General features: G+C 40.5%; 1 protein-coding gene and 1 non-coding gene across 3 annotated transcripts; one reads left to right on the plus strand and one right to left on the minus strand.

Annotated features, from left to right (window-relative positions):
- Positions 1 to 1,450: 1,450 nt before the first annotated feature.
- On the plus strand, positions 1,451 to 10,748 carry LOC131320550 (NF-X1-type zinc finger protein NFXL2). 2 transcript variants are annotated; one of them, XM_058351276.1, is made up of 13 exons: positions 1,452 to 2,675; positions 2,795 to 2,908; positions 2,986 to 3,041; positions 3,674 to 3,740; positions 4,529 to 4,621; positions 5,356 to 5,441; positions 5,556 to 5,718; positions 5,855 to 6,028; positions 6,198 to 6,388; positions 6,653 to 6,734; positions 8,651 to 8,857; positions 10,087 to 10,176; positions 10,264 to 10,748. In XM_058351276.1, the coding sequence occupies exons 1-13, from the start codon at positions 1,557 to 1,559 to the stop codon at positions 10,420 to 10,422; spliced, it is 2,601 nt and encodes an 866-aa protein (XP_058207259.1). In that variant the 5' UTR covers positions 1,452 to 1,556; the 3' UTR covers positions 10,423 to 10,748. The 2 variants fall into 2 exon arrangements, with proteins under 2 accessions (XP_058207260.1, XP_058207259.1); XM_058351277.1 differs by lacking the exon at positions 8,651 to 8,857 and having other exon boundaries at positions 1,451 to 2,675.
- On the minus strand, positions 7,794 to 7,901 carry LOC131321453 (small nucleolar RNA snoR100). The gene has a single exon (XR_009198500.1). It is a non-coding gene; the product is annotated as a small nucleolar RNA snoR100 (small nucleolar RNA).
- Positions 10,749 to 11,859: the final 1,111 nt, after the last annotated feature.

An 11,859-nucleotide genomic window follows, 5' to 3' on the forward strand; every position in this document is an offset into this window, starting at 1 on the left:
AGGCCTAGGGATTATCCTTGAGAACCCAAGCTACAAAACAAGGTCTTAAACCCCAAATTAACACAATCAATTTGATTGGATATCAATAGTTTTGTGAATGAATTGTATGAAATAAACGACAAAAATACTATTTTAACGTAAACTGAACAGTTTGTACGACTTATTCACATATTTATCAATATCAATGAAGCTGCCGAGCAAAAAAAAAAAAATCAATGAAGCTGATTTTTTACGATAATGTTCTTTTGTCCGTAATATTTGAGATAATGGTTTTGATCATTAATGTGGGCTCGGGCTGGCCCCGCAAAAAGAAAGTATAGTGGATTAAGGTATGGAAGGAAGCTGATCCCTTCCATGTACCACGTAGAGAGGAGTTAGCACAAAATGCTAACCGCGAGTCGCTCGCTAAGCACAACTTTGGGTATATAACAAGTTAAATTACGTGCAAAATGGTTAAAAATATCTTGAAATTTCAACTATTTAATATTATATGCATCTTAACATTATAAAGTTTTGTGGTCGTACGTTAGCCCGATTAACACGAGTAGAAAACATAACTGGAGGCCATGGTTGTTATCACCCTTGAACAAAATTATATGCATCATCTTTAAGGGTCCACCAAGAAAAGTCATGTAATTTTCAGATAAAACAATGACTCTCAATTTTATTTTATTTTTGCAGCAATTCAAAAAATTAAGTGAATTCTTTAATTTCGTATTGGGAAATTAAATGATTTGCCAAATACTATAATTTAATTGTATTTAACAATTATTCAATATTTTTTGTTTTTGTTTTGCTTTTGTTTTTTTTGAAACAGTCAATTCATTTCAAGCCCGAAAGCAAAGATTACATCACAAGATACAAGAGTGTACCAAATTACCTACTCCGGGATTACAGAACACCCTGCAAAAGCAAATCAGTACTAGGTGCCGATATAAAAATTCCATCCGGGACTAGGCAGAGAGAAATCAAACAAAATCCCAGTACAAACCAGTAAACAATAATAACAGATGTAATCAAACAACAAACAGATCACAAGCAAAGAAGAAATCTAATCCCGTGTCGGAGACCAAACCCTGCTTCGCGCCTGAAATTGCCGTTGACGGTCCAGAACAAGGAACAACGCCGACGAGCAAAACAGGCCAGAGCTGCTACCGGAAAACCCCAACAATGGCGTCACTGCTACCACTGCCGGAAACCTCCAAGAAGCACCGCGTCGACCACCGCAGACCTCACTCCGAACACCCACCAAACCCTAACTAAAATTATTCGCCCACCACCCAACATCCACCCGATCTAGAGCACTAGACCAGTACAAACCGGACTGGGGGAGATCCAGCCGGTAGAACTCGAGCCAAACGGCTGGAAAAATAGAAAAGAAAAAAAAAAAAAAACCCATCATAGCCTAACTAAAATTTTTGTTTGATGAACCACAAAATAACAGGAGTTGAAAACGAACATTATAATGGAAATTTATGCGCGTAGACAGTTGAAAACACCAACTCCTACAAAACACAAATCCAAATCGAAAAAAACACTTCTCCGAAATCCCCAAAATGTCCTCACCCACCCGCTCCCCACCAGACTCCGACGCCGACTCCGACACCTCCAGCCCCCCCTCCTCCTCCTCCTCCTCCTCCTCTCTCCGCCACCCCGACCTCTCCTCCGCCATCTTCCGCTCCTACACCGACCACTCCTCCCCCGACCTCTCCAAGATCCAATCCTTCCTAACCTCCTCCCGCTCCGGCGCCCTCTCCTGCCTCATCTGCCTCGACCCCATCCGCCCCTCCCACCCCACCTGGTCCTGCCTCTCCGGCTGCCACGCCGTCTTCCACCTCCCCTGCATCCAGTCCTGGGCCCGCCAGTCCTCCGACCTCTCCTCCTCCCGCGCCGCCTCCCGCCTCCCCATCTCCGCCTCCAAAGCTGACGAGATCTCCCTCTGGAGCTGCCCCAAATGCCGCCTCGACTACCCCAAAACCCTAATCCCCAGGACCTACCTCTGCTTCTGCGGCAAATTGGAGAACCCCCCGCACGATCCCTGGATCTTGCCCCACTCGTGCGGGGAGATTTGTAACCGGAGCTTAAAGCGCAATTGCGGGCATCACTGTCTCCTTTTGTGCCACCCCGGCCCCTGCCCGTCCTGCCCAAAGCTCGTGAAATCCCGGTGCTTCTGCGGGGGCCAGGAGGACGTCAGGCGGTGCGGATTCAAGGATTTCTCCTGCAATGGGGTCTGTGGTAAGTTACTGGATTGCGAGAAACACCGGTGTGGGGAGATTTGCCACGAGGGTGGGTGCCCGCCTTGTAAGGCTAAGGGTGTTTATAGGTGCCAATGTGGGCGGTTGAAGGAGGAGAGGGAGTGTTGTGATAGGGATTTCCGTTGTGGGGATCCGTGCGGGGAAATGCTCGGGTGCGGGAAACATTTTTGCGGGAGAGGGTGTCATGTGGGGGAATGTGGGGAGTGCCCGCTCCAGGGGAAGCGGGGCTGCCCTTGCGGTAAGAGAGTGTATGAAGGGATGGCTTGTGATGTTTTGGTGCCCCTTTGTGGGGCAACTTGTGGTAAGATGTTGAGTTGCGGTTATCACAGGTGCCCAGAGAGGTGTCACCGGGGACCCTGCATTGAGACGTGCAGAGTTGTGGTTGTCAAGTCATGCCGGTGTGGGAGCTTGAAGAAAGAGGTAAGAACCCTAGCCACTGTACTGATATTTCGATCACTTTGAGTTGTGAACAAATGCTTGTATTGTGTTTATGTCTAGAGATAGTAGGAATCGAACACTCTGAATTGAATATAGAATAGGTTCCTTGTTGTCAAGATTTGGCCTGTGAGAGGAAGTGCCAGACGTTGCGGGATTGTGGACGCCATGCTTGTAAGCGGCGCTGCTGTGATGGGGACTGTCCACCTTGCTCAGAGGTATGTCTCACTTTTCAGTCATATTTTTTGTTCTCCATTTGACAATTTTACAGCTCTGCTGATTTTTTAAGTGCCAGGTTTGTGACAGGAGACTTAGGTGTAAGAACCACAAATGTCCTGCTCCATGCCACAGGTATGTCATACTGTTTTAATTTATTTTTGTAGCACGTAAGAAAAAGGTTCCTTGCCTGCTTATTACAACAAGAGTGATACATGCACCAATATTTTTTCTACATTCTTTGTATTGGAAACCATTGTGGGGATTTTTAAAACTAATATTCCCTGTTTCCTTACTATTGAAGTCCCTCTCCTTGCCAACTTCTTGTTGGTGATATTCATGTCTTTATTATTGTTATTTGCTTTTCACATTTTATTTTAACATGAGACTGGAGCCCTGTGCACTTTTAAGGATGTGATTTGTCTGTGTCTCAACCATCTCAGCTTCCACTGAGTCTTTAGTCTGTTGGCTTTAGTGGACTGTGGATGGGGTGGAGATATCTCGTAAATATGCTCATCTGAAGTAGCTACAGCAATTTTTTTGACGCCATGAAGGGGTGATTCATCTAGATATGAGATATCTGTTAGCTTACGCGTAGCTTTAGAATTTGATGTTTGTTTGTGTACACACAGCTTTAGAATTTGATGTTTAACAAGTGATACAATAGTTTCAGAAAACTTTTGGAAATTGAATTATTGACACCATTGTAAGTTTCTGAATAGTATGTAAAGCAACATATGATAATAAGGACGAAAATTTTCTTGTAGAGGTGCATGTTCTCCTTGCCCATTGATGGTGACAATTTCATGTGCATGTGGGGAGACACACTTTGAGGTGAGAGCTTGGTCGGTTCAGTTTCTGTAATTCACTCTTCATAGTTTTGATGAAGTACTTCAATCCCCTTTGTGAATTGGATGTTGTGCAGATTGGCAAAATCTTTTTGTTAAAATTAGAATGAACTTGATCCATAAACTTCTCTACCTTGTCAGTCTCGGTGATTTCTGGCATTGCTTTACTTGCTTTCCAAAACTTTGCTAATATGGCAAGTTGAACTTATGGCCATGCCATCTACTTGAGTTGCCAAGTTTTTTGTTCTTTACAAACTCCCCATTCATAAACTGAAACAATTCCATGAATTTGAGAACATATCTTGAGTTCATAAGTGGAGTTGGATTAGAAAATTCCTTGTGCAAACTGAATGATGGAGTAGGAGCATATAAAGCACACATAATCTTAGATTTTTGCTTTACACCTCGGAAAATAGTTAGGAAACCTCGAATACTAATTAGGTGATTTTCGTGAAAAGCTATTCACTCACTGATTAATAATCTTTGAAACAAATAGTTAGTTTGGAAAACACCCATACAACCTTGCTGGCCAATCCAACAGCAGAGAATTCAGTGAAATGACTTTCAAAAGATGAGCAGATTATCTGCGTGTAGAGCCTGAACACCTCTCTTGGTTTCTGCATATAGAACCATGACTCTAACTTTACCTTGGTGGTTTGGAATATCATTGTATGTATTGGGTTCCCAGTTAAGTTTTCAAGCTAAGTTTTGCTACTAGGCATTCACAGTTCTATTGCTCTTTGTTTAGAAATGTTTTTCTCATTATTGTATCAGGTTCCTTGTGGTATTGAAATGGAACAGAAGCCCCCTAAATGTCCCAAACCATGTCGTGTAACTCCTTTATGCAGGCACGGGTCAAATTGCAAGGTAGTGTTGGCTAATCCTACTTGGTCTCCGCATAGTTTTCTTTTTCATATTCTAGTTTCTGAGGCTTTTTTATATAGCAAAATGCTTCTGCAAATGCAAAAAAGAGAGAGTTCTAAAGTCACTAAATTTGGAAGCATTTGCGTTGATTCACGCTTGTATATATATTTTTTCCCGGTTCTTGTACTTACATGTATGTAATCCTAACTCTCATTTGCTGTGGCTAAACTTATGAGTTTAATAAGTTGAGATCCCTTACAGCCCCTTTGGATGGTGAGAAAGGATGAGATAAGAAAGGAAAGTCCTTTCTCACCATATCTCTACCATTTTTTGGTGAGATTGGGTGAGAAAGGGGAAGGCCAATCAAAAATTTTCTTTTTTCTTTTTTTACTTTCTCCATTTGTCACCAATGTACTCAATCCAATTGAGTGATTTGATGAGAATCCATAACCCTTTTTTTTTTCTCATGAAATCCCTCCGTCCAAAGGGGCTGTGACTGTGAGTCCTTGACTTATTGACAGACTGGTGGTTTTATATGTTGGTTTTAGCATTTGAACTGGGCTATCTATTGAGTCCTCTTTATTTGATTTTTTTATCACAATCAAGTTTTTTGAGTCCTCTTTGTATATGTAGTGTTTATAGGTGAGGACATTTTTTTAGCACTCCTGGCATAATTTACAGCATCATTTTGGTTAAGATGTTATCTCAGCAATGACTCTCATTTCTTCTTTTCCCAGCCCCACAAATGCCATTATGGAGCTTGCCCCCCATGTCGGCTAATCTGTGAAGAAGAATATCCTTGCGGTCACAAGTGCAAACTAAGGTCATTATAAGTAAAATTTCTCTGCCAGTGTATACTGTTCATCAGCTTCTTAACTTCTATTCTTCTTTCGTTTCTTGGGTAAATCTGTTCTTCATTCTTATCTTTCACATTTAGGTGTCATGGCCCAAAACCTCCAGCTAATCCAGAATTCACATTGAAACCAAAGAAAAAGAAGTCGAATCAGCACAGTGACTGTACACCTGGCTTGCCATGTCCCCCTTGCCCTGAACTAGTGTGGAGGCCATGTGTTGGTGAACACATGGCAGCAGAGAGGATGGTTGATTTCAAATCTTTCCACAAGCTGCTTTTTATGAACGTTCCAACTTGCTTACTTTATTTTCTTCGTTTTGAGGTGTGATACCTCATTTTCTATTGTTCATGTTTATATAGTAATCCTTTCTTCCTCCTTACAGATGATTTGCTCGCATAAAGCAGAATTTTCATGCGACAATTTGTGTGGCAATCCTCTTCCTTGTGGGAATCATTATTGTACAAAAACTTGTCATGCCTTGAAGAGGCGGTCTTCATCATTGGGTCGGCATGAAAGAGGCGAATCCTGTGAATATTGTGATCTTCCTTGCCAAAAGGTTAGGGTCTGTGTGGCTGTCAACTGCCGCTTAAGTAGTGTGGCCGTGTGGGTATTTATGTTGTAGATTTAACTCACTGTGGAAATGATATTTCTGCTTATCTTACAAGAAATATTTTTCTGCTGCAATTCTTTTTCATGTGATATTCTTAGGTTGTCTTATTATTCAGGAGAGACAACCAACATGTCCACATCCTTGCCCCCAGCCATGTCATCCTGGTGAATGTCCGCCTTGCAAAGTTTTGATAAAAAGATCATGTCACTGTGGTTCCATGGTTCATGTTTTTGAGTGCCTATACTACAACAGCTTGCCCAAAAAAGAACAGATTGCTGTTCGTTCTTGTGGAGGGCCTTGCCATCGGTATCAATGCTTTTTCTGCTCTTTTTTATTTTTATTTGTCTTCTCACCTTTTTCTCTTTCTTCGGATCTTTTGGTATCCCCACCGTCCACCAAAGCAGGAAAGCTTATTATATCATATCTCCGGCCTTGTGGTATCCCTAATAAATCAGAAAAGTGTATTTTATCAAGTAGATACAGCCAGTTGAATAGAAAGCACAGAAGACTCTTATGGTCAAATTATAATGAGGTTACTCTTTGATTTTGTTTTTTTGTGTTGGCATGCAGAAAATTACCTTATTGTACACATCTATGCCCGGAGATATGTCATCCTGGTCAATGCCCTGCACCTGAGAAGTGCTCAAAAAAGGTACTCCCTCCGTCCCTAAATGTTTGGCACTTTTGGGAGTTCTAACTTTTAAGGAACAAATATTATTGTATTGTGCAAAAATCAAGTGTCCAATCTTACCCTTCTAATGTACTTTAAATAGTACTTGAAAATTTGAATTTGAAATTTGGTGCCCAAAAGAAAAGGGTAACATAGGAAATTTACCATATTTTGCTTTTGACTTTTCAAAATGGACAAATAATATGGGACAATAAAAAGCATGAAAATGCCAAACATTTAGGGACGGAGGGAGTAATATTTACTGTATCATAATTGTGCTTAATTCTAGTATAAGTAGTCATTATAGTTATGTATATGTTTAGTTTGAAACCTTTCTTCTGTTTTTCAAGAATATAATTTCCAACAGAAACAAAATTTTTGCTTTAGTGTCCACAACTCCATATGTATTAATAAAAGTACTAACACGTATTAAAGAAGCCTTAATCTCATCCCACAGTGGAGTAAAGACTAGAAAGCAGCTTCTGAGCTCCTTCATAATCTCGAATTGTTAAGATAGGATCACAAAAGTTACCATAAAAAAGGATGGCACAAAAATAAAATAGCCTAACCTTACCATTGGGGTAACGAGTTGTTGACAGAGGAAAATTCTTAAACACATGGTCAGTTGGTCACTGATGTTGGAAGGTATCCAGAAAGTAGCAAATTAAGTTTCCATTTTGTTAGCTCATACAACTGACAGATAATACATGTTTCAGATTCTCTGTAAGCAGTACATTGCTCAGTTCATTTCTTAGAAGAATTAGCTCTGAACTATTAACTTGAACTTTTTCAGGATGCCAGTTGTGATTTTGACCCTGTTATAGCAACTCTTAATTCTCATTTGCCAAACCAAAGAAAAACATTTCTACAACAACAACAATAACATACCCTATCTAATCCCCGATCATTGGGGGTATGGGCGGGGGGAGGATTGGAGATAGACCTTACCTTTGTCAATATATGCACAAAGTGGCTCTCAGAATACGACTACCACTAAAATAGTGCCCCCCTATACCTCCAAGAACCGAGGGGCTAAAGGGAGGTTTTGTTGCGGAGCCATGCCCCCAAATCAAAACCGAAAGGCATCAAAGAAGGCAGGCCTAGAGACCCAAATCAATTTCTATGCACATTACCATGCTTCCTTCATTCATAGTCCAGAGCACTAGAAAGCACAAACAAAGAATAACTTTTCTACTGTACCTTTTTTTAAGCGTATAATTGCCTATAAAGTAATATGGCAGATATAGATGCCTCATCTGGTTGACTTCTTTGGGATTATATGCAGTGTTCTAAATGGTGCCCGCTGAGGCCGCCTAGGCGCTTGGAGGTGCCCTGCCACAACGCAAATACCCCTTGGCGTTTGATTTGGCGCCCAGGGAGGTTTGGCTGTGTTTGGCGGCCGCCTAGGCGGCCTTGCGGTCTCGGCGGTCTTAGCAGTCTTGGCGGGCCTTGGCGGCGTCTTTGGAGGCCTTTGGCTGCCTAAAATGTATAGTATTAAACTAATAGAGATCAAGTTTTGGAAGGGTATGAAGGAGAAGAGTTAAGAGGAAGGAGATGAACTTTGAACTTGGCATTAGGGATCTCCGATCTCGTTTATTTCTACTTATTGTCTTATTCAACTTATTTGCTAGTTGCTACTACTTAATTTCATTTGGGTTTGTACATTAAACTTTGCATTATGGATACATAGAATATAGTTTGATTGGATAATGATTTGTTAGAAAAAAAAAAAAAAACGCCGAATTGCTTGGCACCGCCTAGGCGGCTTGGCGCTTGGAGGTGGGTCTCCGCCCTTCTAGCACCAAGCGCCATTTAGAACATTGATTATATGTAGAACATAACAATGTTGCCTACCTGCCTCTGACTAATTTAAAAACTTCATATCCATCTTCTTAAAGGTTACTGTTCGTTGTGGATGTCAAACCTTGAAAAAGGAATGGTTGTGTCGAGATGTTCAAGCAGCCTATCGGGGTGCTGGAAATGATCCTAAAGATGCATCTAAAAGTCAATATGGATTGGGACTACTTCCTTGTAATACTGGTTGCAGGAGTAAAGTACAAGCCGCAGTTACAGATTTGCAACAACGCAAATCTCCAGTTTCAGAGGTAATCCACATATACCAATGATTGAGATCCACTTATTTTGTGAGCATTTAGCACAATAAGATGATAACACTCTGTAAGGGTACCCCTCTGATCTGCATCCGCACTTTGAAATACAAAATCCAGTGCTTATTGATTTAATGCTTTTGAAGAATAAGAATGCCATCTTCAAGAAATAGAATGCATCGTAAACTACTTGAACAGCTTCTGAAATATGATTTTGTTGAGTCGTATTTTATCATTTTATAGTAGAGTCAGAAAAATTACTTAGAACTGAGGTGCAATGGAACTTTCCATGAAAGCTGCCTAACTTCAAACTTTTTGGGAAGGACAAATATCTATGAATAGTTCCTGTAATATGAGATAAGCTCAGCACGAACACTGTAAGAAGTGCATATACTTGTACTTTCCTGAATTGCTCTTTAAATTCTGGGGACAACGTGATGTAGCCTGTGTTCCCATTGGCTGAAAAAGCTTGATATCCCAATGAGGACAGCTACATGCAGGAAAATTCTTCCAATGGGCTTTTTGCAGCTGCTTGTGTACAAGAAGAAATAAGGTTTCAATTAGTGTCCCTGGTAAAGTTTTTTGGTAAATAGTATTAGAGACATTGACTGAATCATGTAGTCATTGATGTTTTGAGGCTTGATGAGTTATGCTATGTCGATTCCTATTGTGTTATCCTGTTGCGTTTGAACGAAAAGAAGAGGAGCCTGCCTGCAAAATGTAGGAATTCTTGAAAGCAAACTTGCTTTTTTTTGTTTTGTTTCGAGCTTTGGTTCTCTTAGAGGCTGGTGATGCAAGCCTGTGACTCATGAAGCCTCAAAAGCCCATGAGCCCATGACTCAACTTTCTTGGTTAGCTATGCAGATCAGAGGCTGGGGTGGGCTTCGTGCACGTGTTTGTCTATCATGTTATCTATCGGTGCCGTGTACTTACTTTCTGGATTGTATATCTTGCACTTGCCAATGTTGAGGATGTGGAGATGATATGCATTTACTTTTGTGCATTGATGCTTACTTGAGAGAGACTGAGCTTAAATTATTGTCAACCACCACAGCTTGGGGTTGGAGGGAGTGGAAATTGCTGTGTTACATTGGAAATTAATAATTATTTACCTTGCCTTGGCTCTCTATTGGTTTATGAACCCACTGAGCTAATTGAAGCTCTTTATTAGTGAATCCATTCCCTGAGTTGAGCTAAACTAAATTTTCATGTATCTTCTCTCTTAGAATAAGGAGCCGGACGCTGAAAATTATGTACCCAAACGGAGAAAGAGACGTGATCAGATGAAAGAATCGATGCAAATTTCGAAACTGCAGGTTTTCTTCTTCTTCTTTAACAGTTCAAGTAAGCATTGATCTATGCTGCTTTATTTGCATAACAACGGAAACTACTCATTTGAACAGAAAATCACCACTGCCATGCGGAGGACTGTTCTATTTGTGACCCTTCTGTTGGCTCTAGCTGCAGCAATGTATTATGGTTACAAGGGTCTCTTGTGGCTCTCCGATTGGATGAATGAAGCTGAAGTACAAAGACAAAGAAGAAGGAACCCCCGGATCTGACTAAATATCTCAATATGCATACTTCAAATCAGAATTGACATGGAGGTCGGTGCATTTAACTTTCTTTGCGGGGGCTTGGGCGGTCCCTCTTCCAATAAATTATTGAGAAGAAGCTTGAAACGTTAGTCTGAATTTTGGATTTATTTTTTGATCACCTAGTCTCCATTGAAACTTGAAAGCATTGTATTTTGACTTCTGTAACAAATTAAATATACCTTCTGGAGTCATGGAAGAGCGATCTAAAAATCGAAAAAAAAGTTCCATTTGGGACCACTGCATTTTAGAAGAAATTGATGCTTCAACTATTGAGTTAGTTGGGATGATTAGAGATGTGTGGAATTATGGTTTGCGCTTTCAAGTTAAGCTTCAGTGGCGCTGTGTGGATTTATTTATGAACTACTTAAACCCCAATAACATTAATTAAAGAAGTGTCCATCCATTTCAGCGTCGAGCTCATATTTGACATGGTACACAGCGGGAGACACGTTCCACAATACATCTGAATAAAACGCAGCACGTGCACACGAAACTTAAGCTAAGCATTGCATGCTGATACTCCGGAGTTAGACTGGAACTTGGGTCAAGGAAAAGGTCATACCATCTCTATCAACGATGAATCAACGAACAATTAAGAGCTTAGTTTTATACTATAACCTAAGCAAAGAAAACAATACAAATGCGAGTCATGCCAAAATCTCTAACTGTGTAGGTGTATGCCTAATTTCTCAAATCAGAGAAATAAACTAGTGTTCTCGGAATGCCACGCAGCAGTGTTCCTGCCACTTGGCTGAAAATGTTTGGTTTGTGTTTAAATTGCTCATAAACTGCGAAGAACCTTGGATTGTTCCAAGACAAAGGAAGACAGTATGCTTGGAAGAATGTTTACTGTTAATAATATACTGCATTGCAAATTCATTGGTAAAATCTGCGTGTTCATCTTTCTGGATGATTATTTGTTCAGGGTAGAGGGCTAAAAAGGGCTGCAATTTCTTTGCTAATAGTTCATTGTGGTGGTCTTTCTTTTGTGTTCTTGCAACCTGTGTCCTCTTGCTTTTGCTTGCGCTCGCATGAAAGAAAGCGCCGCCTTTTGAATACCGTAGTTAATGGTCTCTTCTGTTTACAGCCCATTCTTCAACTTTCTAACATCTAAGCATAATACTCCATTTTATTGAACTGAACTCAACCTTTCGTATTGAACCCTTACTGTTAAAATAGGCTTCACGTGAGGATCATCATTTTCACAAGTTAGGTAAAAGTTTGATAAGTTTTCTTTTATATTCTTTCTCGTTTGGAGCGGTCTGTAGTCTCTTTTTCTTGTTCAGTACAAACTTGGTACTTTTCAAACTGTAATAATGACGTCTCTTTCAAGTTAAATTCTTGAAGAATGACAAAATTGTGATGAAGGGGAGTGTATAGAGGTTTGTTTTTTTTTTTGGA

The sequence above is a fragment of the Rhododendron vialii genome, chromosome 3a (genome assembly GCF_030253575.1).
Source record: "Rhododendron vialii isolate Sample 1 chromosome 3a, ASM3025357v1".
Classification (NCBI taxonomy): Eukaryota; Viridiplantae; Streptophyta; class Magnoliopsida; order Ericales; family Ericaceae; genus Rhododendron; species Rhododendron vialii.

What these genes read in the sequence shown, in the direction of transcription:
- LOC131320550 (XM_058351276.1), top strand. Translation starts at nt 1,557, where the DNA reads ATGTCCTCACCCACCCGCTCCCCACCAGACTCCGACGCCGACTCCGAC. An exon ending in ACTGTCCACCTTGCTCAGAG is followed by an intron (nt 2,909 to 2,985) that starts GTATGTCTCACT and finishes TTTAAGTGCCAG; the next exon opens with GTTTGTGACAGGAGACTTAG. An exon ending in ACATGGCAGCAGAGAGGATG is followed by an intron (nt 5,719 to 5,854) that starts GTTGATTTCAAA and finishes TCCTCCTTACAG; the next exon opens with ATGATTTGCTCGCATAAAGC.